Here is a 27,686-nt window from a genome sequence, read left to right as displayed (position 1 = left end):
GAGTGCATCTGATTTCAGTTTCTCGTGCTGCATTTTCACTCAAATACAGTAGACTCTCAACTATTTAGTGATAATGAGAAACCATTTAAATAATTCATCTATTTATTGGGGTTTGTTATTTATAACCACAATTGAAATAGATGCCTTTTATGCAAATCACCAGAGGATTGAAAACCACCAATTAGAAAGTGTTGGCCTATGGAAACCTCTCATCTTACAGAATGGGAAACCGAGGCCCAGAGAGGAAAAGGAAGTTGTCTAAGACTCTCTGCATGCAGCCACAGGTTTTCCAGGAGCTAGAGAGCAGGAATTGGGGCCGGGAGCCATGGCTCACGACTGTAATATGAACATGTTGGGAGTCCGAGGTGGGCAGATCATTTGAGGTCAGGAGTTTGAGACCAGCTTGGCCAACATGGCGAAACCCCATCTCTACTAAAAATACAAAAATTAGCTAGATGTGGTGGCGCACGCCTCTAATCCCAGCTACTCAGGAGGCTGAGGAAGGAGAATCACTTGAACCAGGGAGCCACAGGTTGCAGTGAGCTGAGGTCTTGCCACTGCACTCCAGCCTGGGCGACAGAGTGAGACTCTGTCTCAAAAAAAAAAAAAAAAAAACAAAAAAAGAGCAGGAAGTGGGATCCCCAAGTTTTGTTCTGGACTCACCCCAAATGATTTCTGCTGTGTTCCTGACTTTCTATTTCCCTCAAATTCATCTTCAAATATAGAAAGAAATGAAGCACCAGGACTGTGACAATGCCAATTCATGGGGGTGGGATTGGGGAGTGGCTTGCAGAGAGACAGGGATTTAGCTTCCCCATAATTTCCATCAGTTTCCACCAAAACCAGCTCAGATAAGCAGACATGATTTACATGGAAACAGTAGACCTGCCACACTGAGCTTCATGACAAATCCTTGGGTTCTTTCTGTCCCGAAGCTTCCAGAAGACTCAGGCAGGAGGACGGCTGAAGGGGACAGGGGAGGGGGTGCTCCCTGGGCCCAATACTGGATTTAGAGAGACACAAAAAGGTCAGGGAAAACACGCTGTGGGGTACCTGCAGAAGGCAAGAGTAGAAGATGAGGACAGGACCCTGAGAATTAGCAAGGCAGCATGGAGAGTGCAGAGGATTTTAATTCTTCTCCCAAACTGAGCACGTGTGCTTGTCTGTCTAAAAGAGCTGAATATTTCATTCCTGTCTTGAAATGAATACTTGCTCACTGCAACAACAAGGAAATTGGAAAAGAAAACTAGGATTCCCCAAGATCACTGCGTTACCACATTTCCATCTTTTTATCGATGCATTTATGCTAGTATGACATCCAGTCATTTCTAAGAAGTGGTGGCTGGGTCTTTGACACTTTGCTTTAAGACCCAAGAGAGGGCTGGGCATGGTGGCTCACACCTGTAATCGCAGCACTTTGGGAGGCCTAGGCAAGAGGATGGCTTGAGGCCAGGAGTTCCAAGGCAGCTTGGGCAACAAAGTGAGACCAGTCCCCACAAAAAATTTAAGAATTAGCCAGGCGTGGTGGTGTGTGCCTGTAATCCCAGCTACTCGGGAGAGGCTGAGGTGGAAGTTTGCTTGAGCCCAGGAGGTCAAGGCTGCAGTGAGCCATGATGGCACTACTGCGCTCCAGCCTGGGTAACAGAGCAAGATCCTGACTCAAAAAAAAAGAGAGCGAGAGAAAAAGACTCAAGAGAGGAAGGTAAATGCTTGGCCTTCTCTGTGTTCCCTAATTTAGGCATATCGTTTTCTTTTTTCTTTAAAAAAACCAAAGCCTATTTTATATTATAATCTCTTTTATTCAATCATCATTTAGCAACCACTTTTTCATATTAATATGTGTCTTCAATGGCATTTTGTTTGTTTGTTTTGATACAGTCTCGCTCTGTCACCCAGGCTGGAGTGCAGTGGCACAATCTTGGCTCACTCCAACCTTCGCCTCCCAGGTTCAAGCAATTCTCCTGCCTCAACCTCCTGAGAAGCTGAAACTACAGGCACGCACCAAAACACCCAGCTAATTTTTGTATTTTTAGTAGAAACGGGGTTTCACTATGTTTCCCAGGCTGGTCACAAACTCCTGACCTCAAGTGATCCGCCCTCATCAGCCTCCCAAAGTGCTGGGATTACAGGCGTGAGCCACCGTGCCCGGCTGCAATGGCATTTTAAACCACTGGTTAGTAACCCATGGCCTAAATTATAACAGTAATAATAAAAGCTAAGTCTTCTGAGCATTTAATGTATGTCTGGCAGTGTGCTAAACGCTTGCATAATCTCACTAAGTTCTCCCCACCACTCGGCAGGTAGACAGTGTCTATTCCAGCAGTGAGGGGACTGTGACGTGGTCTCCATCCTATCTCCCTCGGATATTATGAAAAATGTCACAGAGTGTGCACCCACTGTGATATTAGGAAAAAGCTCTCCCTCGGGTATTAGAATAATATCACAGGGTGTACACTCACTGTGATATCAGGAGTAAAATCACTCTCAAATATAACGAATAATATGCAAGGGTGTACACTCACTGTGATATTAGGAGTAAGATCTCCCTCAGATATTATGAATAATATCACACAGTGTACACCCACTGTGACGCGGTACACCCACTGAGATATTAGGAATAATATCTCCCACTGGTATTATGAATATCTCTCTCAGATATTATCACACCCACTTTGATATTGGACGTAATATCTCCCTCAGATGTTTTGAATAATATAGGAAGGTGTACACTCACTGTGATATGGAGAGTAATACCTCCTTCAGATATTACAAATAATATCACAGGGTGTAAACCCACTGTGATATTGGGAGTAATAGCTCCCTTGGATATCACGAACAGTATCACATGGTGTACAGGGTGTACACCCACTGTGCTATTGGCAGTAATATCTCCCTCAGATATTATGAATAATATCACAGTGTTTACAAACATGCTGTACACCCACAATGATATTAGGAGTAGTGTCTCCCTAAAATATTACAAATAATATCATAGGGTGTACAAACATGGTGTACACCGACTGTGATATTAGGAGTAATATCTCCCTAAAATATTATGAATAATATCACAGGGTGTACACACATGGTGTACAACCTCTGTGATATTAGAAGTAATATGTCCTTAAAATATTATGAATAACATCACAGGGTGTAAACACAGGGATACAGCCACTATGAAATTAGGAGTAATATCACCCCAAGATGTAATCAATACTGTCACAGTGGGTACACACACTGATATTATGGGTAATAATATCTCCAGAAATTTGACGAACAATGTCACAGGGTGTACACCCACTGTGATATTAGGGGTAATAACATCTCTCAAGGATATAACAAATAATATGACAGGGTGTACATCCACTGTGATACTATGGGTAATAATATCTCCCCACTACATAATGAATACTATCACAGAGTGTACACCACTGTGATATTAGGGGTAATAACATCTTCCCCAAATATAACGAATAATATCACAGGGTGTTCACCCATTGTGATATTAGACGTAAAAATATCTCCCCAGGATATAACAATATCACAGGGTGTACACCCACTGTGATATTAGAGCTAATAATATCTTCCCAGGATATAATGAATAATATCACAGGGTGTACACCCACTGTGATAGTAGAGGAAATAATATCTCCCCAAAATATAATGAATAATATTACAGAATGTTCACCCACTGTGATATTAGAAATAATAATACCTCCCCAGGATATAATGAATAATATCGCGGGGTGTACACCCACTGTGATATTAGAGGAAATAATATCTCCCCAAGATATAATGAATAATATTACAGAATGTTCACCCACTGTGATATTAGGAATAATAATACCTCCCCAGGATATAACGAATAATATTACAGGATGTACACCCACTGTGACAATATGGGTAATATCTCCCATGATATTATGAATAATATCACAGGATATACACTTACTGTGATATTAGGAGTAATAATATCTCCCCAGGATATAATGAATAGTATCACAAGGTGTACAGCCACTGTGATACTAGGAGTAATATAGTATCTCCCCAGGATATAACAAATAATATCACGAGGTGTACATGCACTGTGATACTAGGAGTAATATAATATCTCCCCAGGATATAACAAATAATATCACAAGGTGTACATGCACTGTGATATTAAAGAAAATAATATCTCTTCAGGATATAATGAATCATATCACAAAGTATACACCCACTGTGATATTAGGGGTAATATTATGTCTCCAAGATATAGTGAATAATATCACAGGGGGTACACCCACAGTATATTAGGGGTAATATTATATCCCCAGAATATAACGAATAAATATCACAGGGTGTACACCCACCCTGACAATATGGATAATATCTTCCAGGATGCTATGAATAGTATCAAAGAGTATACACCCACTGTGATATTAGGGGCAATATCTCCACAGAATATTACAAATAATATCACAAGATGTACATGCACTGTGACATTAGGGGTAATATCACCCAAAAATATTACAAATAATATCACAGCATATACACAATGGTGTACGTTCATTGTGATATTATGATATCCATAGGGTATTACAAATAATATCACAGGGTGTACCCCCCACTGTGATATTAGGAGTAATATCTTTCTGGGAGGTCACAGCGTGTACATGCATGGTGTAAATTCACTGGGATATTAGGACCAATATCTCCCTGGGGTATTACGGATAATATCACAGGAAGTACACACACGGTGTACACCAACTGTGATATTAGGAGTAATATTTCCCTAGGATATTAAGAAAAATATCACAGGTTATACACCTGCGGTGATATTAGAAGTAATATCGGCCTAGGATATTAGTAATAATATCACAGGGTGTACACTCACTGTGATATTAGGAGTAATAGCTCCCTAGGATAGTAGAAATAATACAACAGGGTGCACACCCACTGTGATATTAGGAGTAGTATCTCCCTAAAGTATTAGGAATAATATCACAGGGTGTACACATACTCTGATATTAAGAGTAATGTCTTTCTAGGATATTAGGAATAACCTCACAGGGTGTACATGCACTGATATTAGGAGCAATATCTTTCTAGGATATTATGAAATATATCACAGGGTGTACACCCACTGTGACATTGGGGTAATATCTTCCAAGGATATTAGAAATAATATCACAGGTTGTACTCTGACTGTGATATCAGAAGTAACAATATCTCTTCACAATATAACAAATAATATCAGAGGATGTACACCCACTGTGATATTAGAAGTAATAATATCTTTCCAGTATATAACAGACAATATCACATGGTGTACACCCAGTGTGATATCAGAGGTAATAATACCTCCCCAGGATATAACAAATAATATCACAAGGTGTACACCCACTGTGATATCATGGGTAATTATTTCTTTCCAGGATACGATGAATAATATCACAGGGAGTACCCCCACTGTGATGTTAGAAGTAATAATATCTCCCCAGGATATAACGAATACTATGACAGGGTGACATTCAGGGTAATAATATCTTCCCAGGATATGACAAATAATATCACAGTGTGTACACCTACTGTAATATTAGGGGTAATTTCTCCCCAGGATATAATAAAAAATATCACAGGTTGTACACACACTGTGACATTAGGGGTAATGTCACCCCAGGATATTAGGAAGGATATCACAGGGTGTACACCCACTTTGACGTTGTTGGTAATATCTGACCCAGGATATTACTAATAATATCAAAGTGTGTACACCCACTGTGACATTAGGGATAATATCCCCCTAATATATCAAATAATATCACAGGGTTTATACCCGCTGTGACAATAAGGATAATATCTCCCCAGGGTATTATGAATAATATCACAGGGTGTACACCATCTGTGACATTAGGGTTAATAACACCTCCCCAGAATATAATGAGTAATATCACAGGGCGTATATCCATTTTGATATTAGAAGTAACAATATCTCCCGAGGAAACAAGGAATAATAATACAAGGTTTACTGGGATATTAAGGATAATAATATCCCCCCAGTATATAACAAATAATATCAATGTGATATTAGTTATAATAATATCTTCTTGGGATATAAGGAATAATATCACAGGGTATACACCCACTGTGATATTAGGGGTAATATCTCCCTAGGAAATTATGAATAATATCACAAGGTGTACACACATGTGTACACCCACTGTGATTTTAGGAGTAATATCTCCCTAGGATATTACAAATAATATCACAGGGTTTACACCCACTGTGGTATATGGAGATATTTTTCCCCTAGAATATTACAAATCATATCACAGTGATACACTCACTGTGATATTATGAGTAATATCTCCCTAGGATATCTCGAATCATATCACAGGGTGTACACCCACTGTGATATTAAAAGGAATATCTTTCTAGAACATTACAAATAGTATCACAAGGTGTACACCCACTATGAGGTTAAGAGTAATATCCTCCCTAGAATATTATGAATAATATCAGTGTGTAGAGCCACTGTGATTTCAGGAGTAATACCTTCTTAAGATATTACGAATAATATCATAGGGTATACACCCACTGTGAAATTAAAACTAACAGCTCCCTACGATATTATGAATAATATCACGTGGTGTACACTCAAGATGATATTGGGAGTAGTATCTCCCTAGGAAATTACGAATATTATCACAGGGTGTACACCCACTGTGATATTAAAAGTATTATCTTTCTAGGATATTACGAATAATATTACAGGGTGTACTCCCTCCGTGATATTAGGAGTTATATCTCCCTAGGATATTACAAATCATATCAGAGGGCGTACACCCACTGTGGTATTAGATGTAGTATCTCCCTAGGATATAACAAATAATATCACAGGGTATACACCTACTGTTGTATTAGGAGTTATATCTTCATAGAATATTATGAATAATATCACAGGGTGTACACCCTCTGTGATATTAAAAGTAATATCTTTCTAGGATATTATGAATAATATCACAGTGTGTACTCTCACTGTGATATTAGCAGTAATAACTCCCTAGGATATTACGAATTATATGGCAGAGTGTACACCCACCGTGAGATTTGGAGTAATATATCTCTAGCATATTATGAATAATATCACAGGTTGTACACCCACTGTGATATTAGGAGTAAAATCTTCCTCGGATATTACAAATAATATCACAGTGTGTACTCCCACTGTGATATTAGAAGTAAAATCTCCTTCGGATATTACGAATAATAATCACAGGATGTACACTCACTGTGATATTAGGAGTAATATCTCCCTCGGATATTTCGAATGGTATTCACCCACTGGGATGTTAGGATAATATCTCCCTTTGATATTACGAATTGTATCAGAGGCTGTACACACGTGGTGTTCACCCAGCATGATATTAGGAATAATATCTCCCTCGGATATTAGGCACAGTCTCTCCCTGGGACTTAGCAGAGCGTAACCCCCCAGTGTTAAATAAGCGGCCACAGCAAGAGGTACAGGCACAGGGACTGAAATGAAGACAAAGATCTGACAAGTTTAAAACATGTATTTAAAATAGAATTTATAAAATGCTTAATCTGCCGACTCAGGAGCCCGCGGGGCAGGGTGGGGTGGGAGTTGGCAGGTGACTGCTACACCAGCAGAGTAAGACTGCAGGGGTGAGGCCCTCCCTCCAGTGCCCTTGTATTCAGACACCCGAGGGGCCCATGTGCACTCCTGGGATCATACGACCAGAAAACAGGACCCCAGAGGTTTCTTGAGTCTCTGCGTACCAGGGCGGCTGGGTACAGCCCTGCCAGCCCATTGCATAATCTTCTAAGTTTTCCCCACCACCCTCCATTTCAGCAGCAAGTTGCCTGTGATGTGGTCTCCATCCTCTCGGCCTCGACCCGGTGGTCCCCGTGACTGGACACTTAGGCGGTCACCAGGCCTCCTTGTTACTAACTCCTTGTTACTAACAGCGGATTTTCTTTATCCTCAACCAGGTGAAGTTTGTCCCAGAGCTGCACTAAATCATCACCAACATGATTAAATGGGGTACACTTCAAAAAAGCAGTTGGGTCAGATATAATCAGCAGTGAACTCAGAATCAACCGAGTGACATTGAGTCAGTAAATCGCTGACTGCCTCAGTTACCCCATATGATAGTTTTGAGGATGGGAACATTCAAAGAGTTGATTTGGAAGGATATCAAGAGTGAAAATTCCAACATTTTAGTTCCTTTAAGTTAAATCCAGGCACTATCTTTCCTGCAAGTCTCCTGTTCCTTTCAGATTGCACAGGTGAGAGTGCTCAGATTAGGGCTGGAGGTTGTAAACTATTGCTCCCACACCGACAGTGCCCCCAAGTCATCCATGTATTCTGTGCATTTTCCTGTGCTAAACACTCTCCCAAAACGTCGTGGGGCCTGATTCTTCCTCTTTGTTCCAGTGGCCCTGGGTGACTCAAGTGCCCATTCGATGACAGGACACAGAGGTTTTAGAGAGATGCTCCATGAGGCCCCAGGTGCGAGCCTGTACCCTGCCGGAGCATGAGGCAAGGGACAGGGCATCGTCTGTGGGGGTAGTAGGGGTAGTGGTCAGCCAGGCTTGGTTACTCTACTTGCTCACCAGAGGATCCTACACCTGCCACCTCCGATAGATCCACTGCCTCTGTGCCTGCCTGTACTGCTGATGCTCCAGTGGCGAACTCAGCATCCCAGCCTAGGCCCAATGCCACTGAAGGTGGACCTGCCCCCTGAGGACCCAGGAATCCTACCACTCAGCTGTCCCCAGGAGTGCCCACACCCTCATTCTTATCCAGGACCCAGGAGCCCTACCCCGGCCTTCCCTCATCAGCTGTAAATGATGATTTACTGCTGTTACCATCATCACTGCCTTTAGTGGCCAAGGGCCTTCCAAGGTGCCAGTTCTGGAATGAAAGATGCCCTTGGGAGGTGTTGACACTCAGGTACATAGGTGCTCAACAGATTGCTTCCTCCTATCCTCAGTCTTTGCACGCAGCCATTGGCACTCCCATTGTATGGAAGGAAACCAGCCCGGGGTCACACAGCTGGTCAGCAGCAACACAGCTGGTCTCAAATCTAAGGTACCTGGCCATGCCTCCATGAGGGACTGGCCTGCAAGGGAGGTTGCTCCTGGCTTTGGGGAGCCTTTCCTGGGCTGCACGAATAACCCCCACTGTTTGAGGCCCCAAACTCTGCTCACAACTCCTTCCTTTCCCTGTCTCTGCTTGGGCTATAATGAAGGTGATCTAGCCACCCTTCATGGACATTATAGTAGTCTCTGCCTTTCATTTTTGGTCTAATCTGACTTCAACCCCCACCTACTTGGTCTCTCCTTTTACAACCAACACAGCCGAAATCTAGGGATTTTTTTGTTTGTTTGTTTGTTTTTGAGACAGAGTCTCATTCCATTCTGTTACCCAGGCTGGAGTGCAATGGTGTGATCTCGGCTTACTGCAACCTCCACCTCCCGGGTTCAAGGGATTGTCCTGCCTCAGCCTCCTGAGTAGCTGGGATTACAGGTGCATACCACCACACCTGGCTAATTTTTGTATTTTTAGTAGAGACGGGGTTTCACCATGTTGGTCAGGCTGGTCTCCAACTCCTGACTTCATGATCCACCTGCCTCAGCCTCCCAAAGTGCTGGGATTACAGGCGTGAGCCACCGCACCCAGCCAAATCTAGGGCTGCAGCATGGTAGCAGCATACAAATAGAATTGAATTCCATAGTTTTGCTATCCCTGTTTTTTGTTTGTTGTTGTTGCTGTTTTTGAGACAGAGTCTCACTGTCGCCTAAGCTGGAGAGCAGTGGTGCGATCTCGGCTCACTGCAACCCCTGCCTCCCAGGTTCAAACTATTCTCCTGCCTCAGCCTCCCCAGTAGCTGGGACTATAGGCACCCACCACCAAACCCGGCTAATTTTTGTATTTTATTAGAGACAGGGTTTCACCATATTGGCCAGGCTGGTCTGGAACTCCTGACCTTGTGATCCACCCACCTCGGCCTCCCAAAGTGCTGGGATTACAGGCGTGAGCCACCACACCCTGCCCCTGTTTTGCTTTTGTTTTGCTTGTTTCTTAGGGTTGTTTTTCTATTTATGGTAAAGGCATTGGCTTTCCATTTGCAGCATCAATAGAATATTTCCTGTTTACAATAACCTTATGTCATAGTAAATGGTAAAGGGATTTAAAGCAGTGGTTTTCAGCTGCCAGAGGCCTGAGTGAGTTTGGGCACACTCTGTGTGATCGGGCAGAAGAAGGCCTTTGGGAAGTTTAGCTGAGGACTAGGCCAGGAAAGGTGATGGACAGTGGAGGTCTGTCCTGGTCACCAGGCCCCTGGGTCCTGCCCGCCTGCTTGGCGCTCCCCAACCATCACTCATGATGCTGCCAAGCCCTCTGGGTATTGTGGCCAAATACCCTAGGAGAGAAGCTGATGAACTTTGTTTCTTGAAATGCACAGATTCCTTGGACATCCCTGGGAGGTCAATCATGAAAGTCAACTTGGTTTTCTCCCCCTCATTTGGTTTCAGAATTTAGAGTCCACATGCACAGGCAGTAAGATGATATAGATAAGTGACATCATCACTCTGTTTCGGATGTTAAAATGTCTAAGTGGGTTAGGGGTGATTTGAGATCACACAACCTTGTGCCACAAAGTGGAATTCCCAGGCCAGAGAGAGACATTTTATTGCCATGTTATGATCTTATCATTGAGTTTAAAGGCAATCTTGTTTCATTTTGGATTCTTTCTTATGTTTATATCTTATAAGGGCACTTTGAATTTCCAAGCAAATAATAATTTTGAGTTAGCTTTTAATCATTGACTTCTAGCACAGTTATATGATCAGAAACATGTTGTGTGATTTGATTGCTCTAAAATATACTGAGGTTTGCTGGAACAAAATAAGTCAGGTTAACTTTTGTAAATGTACCGTGCATGCTTAAAATGAATGTATCTACAACATTTGTTCCTGAGATACAGGTTGATGGACGGATGGCTACAAGGATGTGATGGAGATGGTTTACTATTGGGACCTTCCACATCCCGCTGATGTTTTGTTGCTTAGGATATGAACGGCTGAGCGGGGGCTGTAAAACCTCGCACTCTGCTTGGATATGAGGTTCTTCCTGCCGTCCTGCCATCATTTGTTTTTTAGGTTTTGTCGCCAAGAGTGACCTTGAGGAACCCTGGGAGCTCAGGAAGGAAGGAGCGCCCAGAAGCAGGGACAGGGAGCTGGTTGGGGAGGACAAGAAATCAGGTTTGTGAAGGTTCCAGAGAGGACCTGTCCTTGGGAGGAGCGTGGGGGGCTGAGATGGGGGAGGGGGCATTGGAATGACACCAGGTGGAAGCACTGTGAGCTCACAGGTGGTCCACTGTGAGGCACCACCGGGGTCACCGATTGGTGGAGAGGGAGTATAAAGCCCCAGGGTTGCTAAGATAGGGCCCAGACCGAAGAAGGTTTGCTGGAAAGCAGATCCCTGGTCTCCATCTAATTGCTCCTAAGCCTCACGCTCCCTTGCCCCTCGCGTACTGTTGCTTCCCTGATTGACCTTCTCCCTGACCTGTAGCTAAACCTTCTACCAGCGCTTCAGAACTTAATTTGAACCGGATCCTTTCCCAGACCCCTTTCTTATTCTCTTCTCCTCCTCCCCCTCCAAGTGCCCAACAGCCCCCTTCTCCTCCTTTCCCTTCCCTTCCCTCCCCTCCCCCTTCCCTCCCCTTCTCCTCCCCTCCCCAACTCAGATCTGGGCCCCCATCCCCATCCCCTTCCCTCCCCCCGCCCTAAGCCACCCCCACCTCTGTCCTGGCCGCCTCAGGGCACCCTGAGAGGACCAGGACATGCGGGTGCAGTGGCTGTTCTTTTGGCTCCTCCCGCTGGGATTTATCAGCCATCAGTCCACCCATGTGAGTAGACGCTGGACCCACGGGGTTTCTTCCTTGTTACTGGGCTGTGTCACGCGGCATGAAATTACACAGCTCAGGCCTGTAATCCCAGCACTTTAGGGGGCCAAGGTGGGCAGATCAGTTGAGTCCAGGAGTTGAGGGCTAGCCAGGGCATCATAGCGAAACCCCATCTCCACAAAAAATTCCAAAAAAGATTAGTCGGGCCTGGTGGTGCATACCTGTTATCTCAGTTACTGGAGAGGCTGAGGTGGGAGGATCGCTTGGGCCCAGGAGCTGGAAGCTGCAGTGAGCCGAGATGGCCCCGCTGCACTCTTGTCTGAAACAAACAAAATGGACCAAAACAAAGTGAAATGTCATTTGATTTGTGTCACCTGGTTTGATGACTTTTTTTTTTTTTTTTAGACAGAGTCTCACTCTGTCGCCCAGGCTGGAGTGCAGTGGCAAGATCTGGGCTCACTGCAACCTCCGCTTCTGGGGTTCAAGCAATTGTCCTGCCTCAGCCTCCTGAGTAGCTGGGATTACAAGCGCAGACCACCACGCCTGGCTAATTTTTGTATTTTTAGTAGAGATGGGGTTTCACCGTGTTCGCCAGGATAGTCTCCATCTCTTGATCTCATGATCCGCCTGCCTCAGCCTCCCAAAGTGCTGGGATTACAGGCATGAGCCACTGTGCGCGGCCAAAATATATAAACTTAAGTGTAAGTTTACTAACTTTGGAAAGTACGTACACCAGCATAACCCAACCCCCTTTCAAGATCTACGTTATTTTATTTTTATTATTTTTTTTTGAGACAGAGTTTCTCCCTTGTTGCCCAGGCTGGAGTGCAATGGCACAACATCAGCTCACCGCAACCTCTGCTTCCCAGATTCAAGTGATTCTCCTGCCTGAGCGTCCTGAGTAGCTGGGATTACAGACATGTGCCACCACGCCCAGCTAATTTTGTATTTTTAGTAGAGACAGGGTTTCTCCATGTTGGTCAGTCTGGTTTTGAACTCCCGACCTCAGGTGATCTGCCCGCCTCGGCCTCCCAAAGGGTTGGGATTACAGGCGTAAACCACCGTGCCCAGCCAAGATCTACACTATTATGTCACCCCAGAAAGTGAACTCTCACTCTTCCCAGCCAGTCTCTTTCTTACAATAGGTTAGGTTGCTTATTCTGGAATTTCACTTATACAGATGCATGCCATGCCATAGGTACTCTTTTGTGTCTGCCTTATTCTGCTCAACACCAGGTTTCTGAAATCATTACCATTGTTGTATGGTTCTCTAACTCCATCATTTCCATTTCAGACTCAGCATATGCTGAGTTCAACCTGTTGAAGGGCTATCTCTGTTTAATTCACCATCTGAAAGAAACATTTAAAATTGAGATGTTTTCAAGAATATATAGTTAAATCCTGAGGAATCGATGTAGAAATGGTATCACAAGGTGTCTGAACTTACTCAGGGGAAGTCTTTGTGTTCACTCACATAAGAGTCTAATGGGATTAATATCAACAATCTTAGAGAAATCCCACACTATTCATGCCATTTTCATGATCTCCACCTTGGTAATTTTTTTTTTTTTTTTGAGACGGAGTCTCGCTCTGTCACCCAAGCTGAAGTGCAGTGGTGCGATCTCAGCTCACTGCAACCTCTGCCTCCCAGGTTCAAGTGATTCTTCTGCCTCAGCCTCCGAGTAGCTGGCGCGTGCCACCATGCCCTTCTAATTTTTTGTATTTTTAGTAGAGATGGGTTTCACCGTGTTAGCTAGGATGGTCTCAATCTCCTGATCTCATGATCCACCCACCTTGGCTTCCCAGAGTGCTGGGATTACAGGCGTGAGCCACCATGTCTGGCCCACCTTGTTAATTTTTAAGCACTAAAATTTGATACTTATTTGTGAATGAAGTAACCTCTTCATTGTATTTTTTTTTTTTTACTTATGCTGAGCTTTAAATGACAAAGATTCACATAATCCAAGAGAGAAGTATTATTTAGAGGGATTCTTTTATCATGTGATATATAATAAATGCATCCAATGTTACACATCATTTAAAAAACTAGTAAATAACTTTTAAGTAAAGATAACTACTGGCCAGGTGCAGTGGCTTACACCTGTATTCCCAGCACTTTGAGAGGCCGAGGCAGGTGGATCATGAGGTCAGGAGTTGGAGACCAGCCTGGCCAAGAAGGTGAAACCCCGTCTCTACTAAAAATACAAAAATTAGCCAAGCATGACGGCAGGCGCCTGTAATCTCAGTTACTCAGTAGGCTGAGGCAGGAGAATCGCTTGAACCAGGGAGGCAGAGGTTGCAGTGAGCTCAGATCATGCCACTGCAATCTAGCCTGGGTGACAGAGCAAGACTTTTTCTCAAAACAAAAAGAAAAGAAAAGATAATTACTTTATACTTAGCTTGTCCTACCCATTGAGTGACGGGCTGCATGTGGCCCAGGACAGTTTTGAATGCAGTTCAACACAAATTTGTAAACTTACTTAAAACATTATGAGATTTTGGCCAGGTACAGTGGCTCATGCCTGTAATCCCAGCACTTTGGGGGCTGAGGCGGGCAGATTACCTGAGGTCAAGCGTTCGAGACCACCCTGGCCAACCTGGCAAAACCCCATCTCCACAAAAAATACAAAAATTTGCTGAGTGCACTGTCAGGTGCCTGTACTTCCAGCTACTCAGGAGGCTGAGGCAGGAGAATCACTTGAACCTGAGAGGCAGAGGTTGCAGTGAGCTGAGAGCACGCCACTGCCCTCCAGCCTGGGTGACAGAGTGAGACCCCATCTCAAAAACAAACAACAAACAAAAACAAAAAAACGGCTGGGCACGGTGGCTCGCATCTGTATTCCCAGCACTTTGGGAGGCTGAGGCAGGCAGATCGCCTGTCAGGAGTTCAAGACCAGCCTGGCCGACATGGTGAAACCTCATCGCTAGTAAAAATACAAAAATTAGTCAGGCATGGTGGCAGAGACCTGTAATCTCAGCTACTCGGGAGGCTGAGGCAGGAGAATGGCTTGAGCCCGGGAGCTGGAGGTTGCAGTGAGCCGAGATTGCACCACTGCAATCCAGCCTGGGCGACTGAGCGGAACTCTGTCTCCAAAAAAAAAAAAAAAAAAAGAAGGATTTTTTTTTTTTTAAGATCATCAGCTATTGTTATTGTTAGTGTATGTTATGTGTGGCCCAAGACAACTTTGCTTCTTTAATATAGCCAGGGAAGCCAAAAGATTGGATATCCCTGCTTTATACCAAGAAAGATGACACCCCACATTTGCAATGCCTAAAAGCACTGCCAGCCATCCGAAAAACATGAGACTTCTAACTTCTGTTCTTTTTTGTAGCAGTGGAATCCCACAGTGATATCTGAGGGATGTGGTTACCTTTTGGAGGAGGTTGATGGTTTCTAAGGATGATTCTTTCTGAGTGAAATATTGTCAGTGTCATTGACCTTTTCATTATTTCAACTATTATTATTCCAGGTTATCAATTCTCTGCATGACCATTTTCATCCTGGGACTGACTTTTGTGGAATTCTGTGGATAGTTATCATTATTGTGTTTCTGGGAATTTCTACACTTGCCATTTTCCTCTGGAAAACTAATCTTTGTGTGAGTATACTAACTTTCTCTAGAGGTATACTTGTAATCACAAATAAGAAGAAATTATTTAAAACAATTCACGTTTCTGGACTTCATTATGAATATGTGGTTTTACCCAAAAAATCAGGGAAATGATTTATTAGCATAAGAATTATGAAAATATCTGCCATTTACATTATGAAAATTAAATAGGTTGGTGTTTGTTTAAGAGAATGTCAACAGAGCTTTTGGTCAAAAACAAGTTTTTTTTAAACTTTGTGCTATTTATCAGAAATGGAGTATGAGGTTTCATCACTTAAATAGGAAATTGTTTCTCAACTCTTCTGCTTTAGAGTTCTATCATATGGGTGGAAGGAAAGCTTCCAATCTCCTCTCTAAAGATTCACTGCAGAAATGAGCTGACAACAGACAGCTTAACAGGAAAAGAAAAACATAGAACAGGCATAAACATGGGAACCAGCTGAAAAATGAGACTGCTAGAAGGGCCGGATGGTTGATGCTTAAAGAGCACCCTCTTCTGAGGGGAGAGGGAGATAGATGGAGATGTAGGCAATTTAGAGGGGCAGCAAATGATTTTTAGGGGAAATGAAAGAGCCCAAGGAACAAACAATCGGCCTGAGACAAAGTTCCTCTGAGGTCATAGGGACGAGGTGACAAACTGCCGGAAGGTGAAGGGCAGAACTGCACTGCTTCTCATGATGCAGAGAAAGCCCCAGAGAATCTCTTAGAACTGCCCTCCAGAGAATCAATGAAAAGTGTGTCTGGGCAGGGTGAATTTTGAATGACATCATTCAAAGTGCCTGTTCCCAGTTGCAACTGGAGAGTGATCAGTATGTCAAAAGTCTGTACTTGGTAAGAATTTGGCTGCTAAGTGCCATAATTTGTCTTTTGAGCCTTTTTTCCATTGGGTAAGTTGAGCTCTACATTTTCTCTTGCCATTCATGACAGTAAAAATGTGGTTGTCGGGGGGCTGAACCTCCTTCTGAACAATGATCCAAGATAAAAGTACTAATACCACAATGCTTTTTTATATTCAAGGGAAGAGGAAGTATGTTTCAGTTTTACACCTAGATAATTACACGTCATTTGGCACTGCCTTTCAAGATATGTAGAAAACAGAAAATATATGAGTTATGAAGATATCTAGGCACATTTAACATTCTCTACCCCACTTAGTCCTGACCAGAGAATTTTCGATATAAATTGGGGGAAGTTTTTTTTTTTTTTTTTTTTCCAGCCCCCAGACGAGTCTCCCTCTGTTGCCCAGGCTGGAGTATAATGGTGTGATCTCAGCTCACCGCAACCTCCACCTCCTGGCTTCAGGCGATTCCCCTGCCTCAGCCTCCCAAGTAGCTGGGATTACAGGTGCCCACCACCATGCCCAGCTCATTTTTGTATTTTTAGTAGAGTCGGGGTTTTACCATGTTGGCCAGGCTGGTCTCAAAACCCGACCTCAAATGATCCGCCCACCTCAGCCTCCCAAAGTGCAGGGATTACAAGCATGAGCCACCACGTGAGCTGGGGGAAGTTTTTAAATTTACCACTTTTTACCAATTCCATTTAGGAAAGTTCAGTTGAGCTGTTTGACTTGGACAGCTTTGCAACTTCTCATCTTTGTCCTTGTCATCTAGTCATCTATACCACTACCTCCTAAGCAGGGACATCATGGGTGCCATGAAGCATTCATGCATGACGGCATTTCTTTGCTTCTCATTTCTTCATGTGTTTGACATTTCTCCTAGCTCCAAACTGGGCCAGCTACCTTTCTTATGAAATCTAGCAGTAGCTATGGGATAGATGTGGTTGCTCTTTCATCTTTTTGGATTACCCATTGCTTCTCTCGAAATCCTAGCACATGTTTTGTTTTTTATCCTATGTGCAGAAATCAGAAAAAAACAAATTCTACAAAGAATTTGAAAGATATTACTTCAGGCCAGGTGTTGTGGCTCATGCCTGTAATCCCAGCACTTTGGGAGGCTGAGGCAGGTGGATCACTTGAGGTCAGGAGTTCAAAACCAGATGGGCCAACGTGGTGAAACCTCATCTCTACTAAAAAATTAGCCTGGCATGGTAGCGGGCACCTGTAATCCCAGCTACTTGGGAGGCCGAGGCATGAGAATCACTTGAATCTGGGAGGTGGAGGTTGCCGTGAGCCAAGGTAGTGCCACTGCACTTCAGCATGGGTGAGAGTGATGCTCTGTCTCAAAAAAAAAAAGTCATTTCAATGACTACCTCAGGAGATTCGTAGGTATCTGACCCACACCTGAGATGGGATTTGCATTGCATCTTAGCTATGATGAGAACAAATATTTAATATCTTAGAAGATTAAAAGCATACTGTGATAATGTGGAAATCTTGGTGGGAATTCAGTCGTTAGTGAGAATGTTTTGCGTTAGGTTCAAACCAGCCTCAATGAAGCTGATGTGAGGGAAGGGAAGGTGGACTCTGAGTAGAGCAGGGACAGAAGGAAGATGTTCCAGTGCAGATCAGGAAGGAGCAGGGGGTGAAATGTTACAAATTCTAGAACTCAGAAAGCTGAAGGTAATTACTTCCTTTTCAAGTTGTGAAACATGTTAACCTGTGGTAAAATACTTATAACATGATAATTACCATCTAACCGTGTTGAAGTGTACAGTTCAGTTGTGTGAAGTATATTCATGTCATTTTTTTTTTTTGAGACGGAGTCTCACTCTGTCACCAGGCTGGAGTGCAGTGGTGTGATCTCGGCTCACTGCAACCTCTGCCTCCCGGCTTCGAAGGGTTCTCTGCCTCAGCCTCCTGAGGAGCTCAGATTACAGGTGCCTGCTGCCATGCCCGGCTAATTTTTGTATTTTTAGTAGAGACGGGATTTCACCATCTTGGCCAGGCTGGTCTTGAACTCCTGACCCCGTGATCCACCCGCCTCGGCCTCCCAAAGTGCTGGGATTACAGGCATGAGCCACCACGCCCGGCCGTCATTCTTAAATTATTATTTCCTAGGTGTCTTTCCTGAAGACTGTCTTAAAGTCACAAAATGTACATGACAGATCCACAGATGTACATCGGAAAGCCTGGAGGTCCAATAGCCGTAGCCAGGAAGGTAAGGCTCTGTTGCAGTCCCCATAGTGTGGAAATGAGTTTGCCCTGGAAAGGGAAAGAACAGCTTCTTGCCCTCAGGTTTCTCACCTTCTCCTCTCCTCAACTTCACCAAGGGCAAGGGTCCACTCGTATGCACACGAACAAAAGAGTTTCTTCCTTTCAAGGAATTAAAATTGGCATGGAAGACCTCTATACTTCACGGAGATATATGGAAGCCAAAGTTCGAACTGAAGTCCATAAGGTGACGACGAAGGTCAACAGTCATTACAAAATCAATGGACAGAGGAAGACTCCCAAGGAAGAGTAAGATGTGCCTTGACACAAATACTGTTGTATGAATCATGTGCCCATCAAAGTAGACAACTGTAAAGTCCTTGAGAATATTTTCTACAATATTTGTGGCAAATTCAGTGGGTTCAAAATTGAGTTTGTCCTTTCTGCTTGATTAGTTTAATCTGCATATTTCCTTTCCCTTCCTACATTCTTGTTTGTAATTTTTTCGGGGGAAGAGGAGGTGCTAGTACTGGCATTGGTTTTCCTTTCTCTCTTTTTTTTTTTTCCCCTGAGACGGAGCTTTGCTCTTGTTGCCCAGGCTGTAGTGCAATGGCACAATCTCGGCTCACTGCCTTTTGGGTTCAGGCAATTCTCCTGCCTCAGCCTCCCAAGTAGCTGGGATTACAGGTGCCCACCAACACGCCCAGCTAATTGCTGTATTTTTACTAGAGATGGGGTTTCGCCATGTTGTCCAGGCTGGTCTTGAACTTCCAACCTCAGGTGATCCACCCGCCTCAGCCTCCCAAAGTGCTGGGATTAGAGGCGTGAGCCACCACACCCAGCCTTTTTTTTTTTTTTAATTTTGTGATAGAGTCTCGCTCTGTCGCCCAGGCTGGAGTGCTATGGCGCAATCTTGGCTCACTGCAACCTCTGCCTCCCAGGTTGAAGCAATTCTGCTAAGCCTCCCGAGTAGCTTGGATTACAGGTGTGTGCCACCACACTTGGCCAATTTTTTTTTTTTTTTTTGAGACAGAGTCTCACTCTGTTACCCAGGCTAGAGTGCAGTGGCTTGATCTTGGCTCACTGCAACCTCCACCTCCCAGGTTCAAGTGATACTTATTCCTCAGCCTCTTGAGTAGCTGGGACTACAGGCATATGCCACCATGCCCGGATAATTTTTGTATTTTTAGTAGAGGCGGGGTTTCACCATATTGGCCAGGCTGGTCTACAACTCCTGACATCATGATCCACACACCTCGGCCTCCCAATGTGCTGGGATTACAGGCGTGAGCCACCGCACCCAGCCCAATTTTTGTATTTTTAGTAGAGACAGGGGTTCACCATGTTGGCCAGGCTAGTCTTGAACTCCTGACCTCAGGTAATCCACCTGCCTCAGCCACCCAGCACGAGCCACAGCGCCCAGCCTGGATTGTTGAATTCAATGCTTGGGTCACCTCCAGATTCATTTTCACAGTCTTTCACGTTTTGGTCATATTACATTGTATTTTGCTGCCATATGCCTGATCTTTTTTTGTTAAATGTGAGATACTTGTTAAAAAATATTTAGCAATGAATTGAGGCCTAGCAGCATGTTATCTTGTTGCAGAAGAGATGGGAGTCTACTTCTGGGGGATGGTCAGGGGTCCTCCATACAGGCTGCAATGGAGGTCGTCAGTGCAGTCTCAGTCCCTACAAAGGCCAGGGTATTTCCTGTCCACCTCTATTCTGATGTGTGACTCTTCTGGGTCTCAACCAGAGCCAGTGGACTTCAGTACGGCTTGCTTTCATTGGCAGACCCTCAATCCACTTGTTTTCCATGTAATCCCATGCATGTGTGCAAAAGCTGCTCTGCTTCTTTGCATCTCAGTAGTCCCTTCTGGAATTCAGCAATGAAACTCAGGGAAATGGGTTCCAAATGCGAGGCTGACTTTCGTCCTGGGTTTCCTTCTTCTGCGTCTTGACCTCATGTCTGTTTACTGCCATGTTAGCAATTTGATGTATTCAATCATGGGTTTTATTCTGTTTGGTGTCCCCCATTGTTCTCATCAGAGATCAGAAGCTTCAGATGTACTTATGTCAACTCAAGGGTAGAATGCTTCCTTAGCTTCCCTCCAGAGTCAGGGTTTGTGTTTCTAGTTCCCAAGTGCACAGCAGGAGTAGTGATGTCCTCACTGGCTTCTCATTTGCATTAAACTGTGAGCTCCTGTAGCGTGGGGACAGGACCTGCTCCCATTGCATTCTCAGCACCTCACCACATACTCCTTGTTTGAGGCCACTCCAGAGAGCATGTGCTGAAGGATGCCCTGTGGTCAGAAACAAGTTCATTAACTTTCTCTTTGAAGTGTTTTTGTCTCTGTTTCCTAGCGTTCTGGGAATTTTCACAGCCTTCCTATAAAACCAAGTATCAGGTGAGATCCTTAGGATCAGGAGCATGAATCAAGTGGTGTGAGGGCAACACAGCAAACTTAGCTTTTTAGGCCATTTTCTTTTTCTGCTCACACTCTCTGTGAACTGAACCTTGTTAAAGTCAGTCAACACCAGGGTGGATGGTTTGCAGTTGTCACCTATTTTCAGCACATAACACCCTGACTTAGGAGCCATTCCGATCATTTCTCATTCAATAGATGCGCCCAGCATTCAGATTGCCTTTTCTCTCAACCAGGATCTTTAAAGTCGATGACAAGGGTTCCAGTCCTGAATCATGGCAAAGTGCAGTAGTGAACTGCAGGGTTAATGACACCATATTCTGGAAGGATCTCTATGGCTGATGGTCTCCGTGCTGGCATCAGCCTGTGACTGAGAATCAGGTCTCCCACAGGAGAAGTCAGATGAGGAGCAATCCTCTGCTTCCGATGGAGTTAGTTGTGATGAGTTGGTGAGGTCTGGTTTTTCACACTGAACTAAAATGAGCTTTCACTGTGTCAAGCACAAGACTGACCCCAGAGACACACATAGTGCACCTCATAGAAGCTTTTAATAGTCTTTATTTACTAAAGAATAGGACTAACTATAGAACTATGAAGATAAGCTGGAAATGACAGATGACTTGCCAGCAGGCCAGAGTGTGATTTTTCTTTGTCCCTCAATGGGAGGTGTCAATTCTCCCTTCGGTTGTGAGAATCAGTTGGTTCATTTATGGGAAGGTTGCAGGGGGGATCTTTGAATCAGAGCCTTCAGATGCCAGAAGGGCAGAGGGAATCCCACACGGGCTGGCGGATCATGTGTGTGCATTTCTCTCCCTTCTAATCTCAGGAAGCTAAGAATGAAAGAATGTGAGCAAGCAGAAAAGGACAGGCAGCTATCAGAGGCAGAGGAAAATGGGAAATCGATTATGAAAGAAATAGACACCGACATGTGAGTTCAGAAACTGAACCCCACCCTCTTGGGAAACCCCCATTGGAGACGGGGTTGTGTTTAACCTTTGTACAATGTTTAGACCCAGTAAATGCAGAAATAGAAACAAACGGTCAGAAGACATATCGAGAGAGAGAGAGAGAGTTCACAAAACAGAAAACAAAGTACCTTAAGATTTACCAGTGACCAAAAGATGTGAAGTAGCAAAATGTCTCCTGATCCCATTGCCAGCTAGACTGTGTGGAAACTCGGTTCATACCAGCCATTCTAGGGGTGGGGTGGGTTGTTGTCATCCTCAGGAAAGTGTGTTGTTGTAGGATCAAACACATCCTTCAAAAGGACTATGCCTGTTTATAAGCCCAGCTGTTTCTGCCCTGTGAAACACGGCAAGGATATTAATACAAAGAGAATAGAGGTTTATGATAAAAGATGCTCAGTGAAGGATGAATTAGGGATATACTGAGAATGGGGAAGGAAACTGTCAACTCAGAAGTCAGCAGGCAGTAAGCAAAAGAGGAGGAATCAATATAGCAACAGTTTGGATCAGACTGTACTGATTGTTAGTTTTTGTTTTTGTTTTTTTTCTGAGATGGAGTCTTGCTCTGTCACCCAGGCTGGAGTGCAATGACATGATCTTGGCTCACTGCAACCTCCACCTCCCAGGTTCAAGTGATTCCCCTCCCTCAGCCTCCCGAGTAGCTGGGATTACAGGTGCCTGCCACCACGCCCGGCTAATTTTTTGTATTTTTAGTAGAGACGGGGTTTCACCGTGGTCGCGATCTCCTGACCTCGTGATCCCCCCGCCTCGGCCTCCCAAAGTGCTGGGATTACAGGCGTTAGTCACCGCGACTGGCTCAGACTGTGCTTTTATAGCCATCTGAAATTCGTTTTCTAGGTATAGATAGGTTGTGTAAGGGTACAGTTGTGAGGATAACAGAAACATGGCAGATTATTTAAAATCATCCCGAAAGTGGTGCTTAATCTGATGAAAGTGATTGTAATCCATAGGAAATTGTTTCACGCTGCGGAAAGGTTGCGGCGGCGGGCAGAGGACTACTACAGACGCAAAGTAAGGAGCTTCCTCCCCGCAGTTGCAGGATTGTTCAGTGCTGATGCAGATGATGGCACGGCCCTTAGACTCTCTCAACATTCAATTTCTCATGTGTTGGCTTTTTCAGATCGCCCCTTCTGCAAGAAAGCCTCATGCCAACTGGGTAAGTTTGTTTGTTTTCCTTGCTTTTGGACATAGTCTGCCAGGTCAGGACATGGATGTGTTTTTCTGCCCACAGCTCTGTGCTCAAGCCTTGCAGAGGAAGATGGCAGAGAGGAAGGCTGCCTCCAAGCAGCAAAGGTAGGTCATTGTGATGGACATTTTAAAGGATGTTTTTGTTTTAAGATAAAGCTTTGAGTGTCTAGTAAGGAACTTGGTGTTTTAATTCTTCAAGTCAATTCTTTCTATGTCTTCTAGGTGTGAAATGAGGGAAAAACAGAGAGTGCCACAGAGACACATGCGTCGGGAGCCAGTCCAGGGACGACCGGGCCTAGAGAACCCTTTCTGGAGGGGTAGGAGCTCGCTGTGAAGGCAGCCGCTGAATTTCTGCGGCACAATCCGCACACCCTGCTTCTCCTTTTGGGGATGAGGGCTCGGGTGGGGTAATGGTTATGTTTCCTGGACACAATTCCAAGCACTTATAAAGAGAACAGTTGTCTCGCTGGGTAGCAGGACCCTATTTTTCTCAGGTGCCCTAGCTGAATGGCTCTTGGCTAGTCCCCTGTGAATGGTGGAGCTCAGGCCGCTCCACTGACTGTGGACATTGCCCCACCCTGATGTCTTGGTTACTTTTAACTGAGGAGATGAGCCTAGAAGGCAAATGGGCCAGCTCCCCTTTCCACCTTGACTCAGTGTGAAGGATTTATTTTTCCTTCATTTGAGAAAACAACAATAGCACTTTAGAATGGGAGCCACATGTGCTGATGAGAGCAGAGATTTTCTGGCCATGTCTTCATGGATCAATATTGTAGCATGAGATCTGCTTTAAGAAAAGCATTTATTTACACTTTTTGGAAATTTCCTCATTATTTTTGTTTAAGTTGTTTACTGTCAACTATATAACTCCATTAGTAAGTTAAATTCCTATGTAATCTTACTCCTCTAACATTTGAAGTGTAACCCTAAAACTTTCCAGTTAATTTCTGTAGCTCTTACCTTTTCTCATGACTGTTCATCTCTTTATGTCCATTTCTGTTCATAAGTATTGATAATACCTGGCCAGGTATGAAAGTTAGATTAACTATGAATCCACAGAATTTTAAATGTCCCTATGGCTTGAAGAAGAGGAGCAGTGCTGTTCCTGTCCAGGGTTTATTGATATTCTTCCAATCATGGCTGTTCCTATTTTAATTTTGAGTCTGTGCTCACATGATGAGTGATTTCCTCTGATGTGTACTGATTTAGAGCTCATTTCCAGCTGGTTAGAGCCCACCCTGTTCACAGCCTGTTGAGAGTTAAGAATACCCCTGGACCAGGGCTCTGTGGTATCTTCCTCAAGGATGAGGGTCCAGAGGGCTCCAGAGTCCTCTGAGGCATGTGGTCAATAAACCCTGTGCCTCTGGTAAGGGACCTGCGTGGCAGGGAGTGAGATGGCAGCGGAGGGTGTGGAGGGTTTCTTATTCTGCACAGCAGATGCAAGCCAGATTTAGCCCCATTCCCTTCTCTGGCCCTTAGCAGATTCAGGACCTCATTCGGTTCCCATGAGGAACAGCAGCTGCATCCCAGCTGAAAACAGAGAGAAGACAAAGGTAAACGCTGGGGACATTTTCACTCTTCCTATATCAGGACACTTTGGTCTTTTCCGACAATGCCCTCTCCTGGCCTGGCCTCTGCTCTGTGGGTTCTGTGGTGCCTTTTCTGTCTCGACTTCTTGAGAAGCAAAATCTTCCCCATGAGCCTTCAGGCTTCTCCATTCCCAGCTGATCATCGTTGGTGGCACCTACAGAATCCATAAAGCTCAGGGGCCGAGGGCTGAAGGGCTTTTACTGTTCTGTTTCCAGAAATAACACGAGGAGGCACCACTGACCTCCACTACTCTAGGTCTCATGGCGCAGTGAACTCTGACTGATCCACTTTACCCAAGATGTTGTGGGGTCTCATTTCCAAAATATGCAGGATTTTCTTTCTTTTCCTGTGATTTTGTTTGCATTCTGCTATAATGTAGGTGATTAACGTTTTGTGCAATTTTCAATGCTCTTTCACATGCTGGCTGTGAGGGAGGAATGAGGATAGACATAGACATTCCCAATGTCTCAAACATGCTTCTTTGTTACTCTCTTATGACTCTGTCTTCCCTGGGGCAGGACCCCAGCCTGCCTACATTTGCAGACAGACACAGTGGCATGTGGAGACAACGGTGTGTCCCAATGATTTTACTCCCCAGCTGTGGGCAGTACTCAGTGGAAGGGTGGTATTATGACACTGATACTGCTATTTTGAAACCTGGAGGATGGAAAGGTGCAAAAATCTATCACCAGCAACAGAAGGTGCAGCCTGTGTTGGTGGTGGTAATTTTGTCCTTCAAATGAATATGTGTGAAAACATTTCTTCCTTTGGCCCCACAGGTCAGAATGGCTGCAGTGGAGCATCATCATTCCTCAGGATTGCCCTACTGGCCCGACCTCACAGCTGACAACTTTCAGAAAAAGGAAGGGCCGCCAGGCACCTCCTCCAACTCAGTGTCATCTGGGAGGTCAACCACCTCCATCAGCTAAAGATCGTCTGAGACCTCTGAATCTGTCTCGACTACAGTGTCGACAAGGACCTCAACCACATTCTACAACTGATGAGTTTCTGAGAAGAGATAAACTTCAAGTTGAGTGTCCCCTGGGACCTGTTCCATTTCCTCCAGCTGAAGATTTTGTGAGCCTCAAAACACCTCCCGAGTGTCTTCTGGTACCTCTTCCACCCTCTCCAGTTGACAACTTTCTGACACCAGAGAACCCACCCGTCGAGTGTTGCCGGGGACCTGTACCATCTCCTCGAGCCGATAATGTTAGGAAACGCAAGACACCTCCCGACTCTTTTTTTGTACCTCTTCCACCTTCTCCAGTGGAAGATTCTCTTAGCCTCAAGACACCTCCCGAGTGTCTTCTGGTACCTCTTCCACCCTCTCCAGTTGACGACTTCCTGACACCAGAGAACCCACCCGTCGAGTGTTGCCGGGGACCTGTACCATCTCCTCGAGCCGATAATGTTAGGAAACGCAAGACACCTCCCGACTCTTTTTTTGTACCTCTTCCACCTTCTCCAGTGGAAGATTCTCTTAGCCTCAAGACACCTCCCGAGTGTCTTCTGGTACCTCTTCCACCCTCTCCAGTTGACGACTTCCTGACACCAGAGAACCCAACCGTCGAGTGTTGCCGGGGACCTGTACCATCTCCTCGAGCCGATAATGTTAGGAAACGCAAGACACCTCCCGACTCTTTTTTTGTACCTCTTCCACCTTCTCCAGTGGATGATCCTCTTAGCCTCAAGACACCTCCCGAGTGTCTTCTGGTACCTCTTCCACCCTCTCCAGTTGACAACTTTCTGACACCAGAGAACCCACCCGTCGAGTGTTGCCGGGGACCTGTACCATCTCCTCGAGCCGATAATGTTAGGAAACGCAAGACACCTCCCGACTCTTTTTTTGTACCTCTTCCACCTTCTCCAGTGGATGATGCTCTGAGCCTCAAGATACCTCTCGAGTGTCTTTTGGTACCTATTCCACCTTCTCCACTTGATGATATTTTCAGACCACAGCCACGTCCCATCCACTGTCGCCTGGGACCTGGACCATCTTCTCAATCTGATTATTTTCCGAGAGTCAAGACACCTCCCGAGTGTTTTTGTTACCTCTTCCACCTTCTCCGAGTTGATGACTCTGAGCCTGAAGTCACCTCCCGAGTGTCTTCTGGCACCTTAAAGCACCGAGGTGCTTTAGTCAAATGAGTCTGCCCAAAACTAAAAAGCATCCATTCAAAAGTACTTCACTCAGAAATTATAAAAATAGTAGACATCAATAAAATACATTCTACACAGAATACGCCAATCTTACACTACTCTTTTTTGATAATAAAAAACGTACTTACTGAGCTAGGTGTGGTGGCTCACACCTATAATCCCAGCACTTTGGAAGGCCAATGAGAGTGGATCACTTGAGGCCAGGAGTTTGAGACCAGCCTGGCCAACATGGCGATACGCCATCTCTACTGAAATACAAAAATGAGCCGGGCATGGTGGCACGCACCTGTAATCCCAGGTAGTCCGAATGATGAGGCAGGATAATTGTTTGAACCTAGGAGTAGGTTGCAGTGATCCGAAATCATGCCACCGCACTCCAGCCTGGGTGACAGTGTGAGTCTCTGTCTCAAAAAAAAAAAAAAAAAAAAACAAAAAAAAAAAGTCGGTTGCAGTGGCTCATGCCTGTAATCCCAGCACTTTGGGAGGCCGAGGCGGGTGGATTACGAGGTCAGGATATCGAGACCATTCTGGCCAACATGGTGAAACCTCCTCTCTACTAAAAATGCAAAAATTAGGCTGGGCGCGGTGGCTCACACCTGTAATCCCAACACTTTGGGAGGCCGAGGTGGGCGGATCACGAGGTCAGAAGATCGAGACCATCCTGGCTAACACAGTGAAACCCCGTCTCTACTAAAAATCCAAAAAGTTAGCCAGGCGTGGTGGCAGATGCCTGTAGTCCCAGCTACTCAGGAGGCTGA

General features: G+C 44.7%; 1 protein-coding gene across 1 annotated transcript; it reads left to right on the top strand.

Annotated features, from left to right (window-relative positions):
• Positions 1-560: 560 nt before the first annotated feature.
• Positions 561-25,615, top strand: LOC100603420 (nuclear pore complex-interacting protein family member A1; the record flags this gene model as incomplete). Its single annotated transcript, XM_030808584.1, has 11 exons — positions 561-581; positions 11,170-11,271; positions 15,386-15,514; positions 18,486-18,585; positions 18,749-18,887; positions 21,831-21,932; positions 22,941-23,001; positions 23,111-23,146; positions 23,222-23,283; positions 23,401-23,495; positions 25,548-25,615. Coding segments are annotated over 11 exons (915 nt in total), but the record flags the coding sequence as incomplete, so codon positions are not given.
• Between the last annotated feature and the right edge of the window lie 2,071 nt (positions 25,616-27,686).

The sequence above is a fragment of the Nomascus leucogenys genome, unplaced genomic scaffold, assembly GCF_006542625.1.
Source record: "Nomascus leucogenys isolate Asia unplaced genomic scaffold, Asia_NLE_v1 000795F_89503_qpd_obj, whole genome shotgun sequence".
Taxonomy (NCBI): Eukaryota; Metazoa; Chordata; class Mammalia; order Primates; family Hylobatidae; genus Nomascus; species Nomascus leucogenys.
Note: the sequence above shows the minus strand (reverse complement) of the source record. Positions and strands in the feature narration are given on the sequence as shown.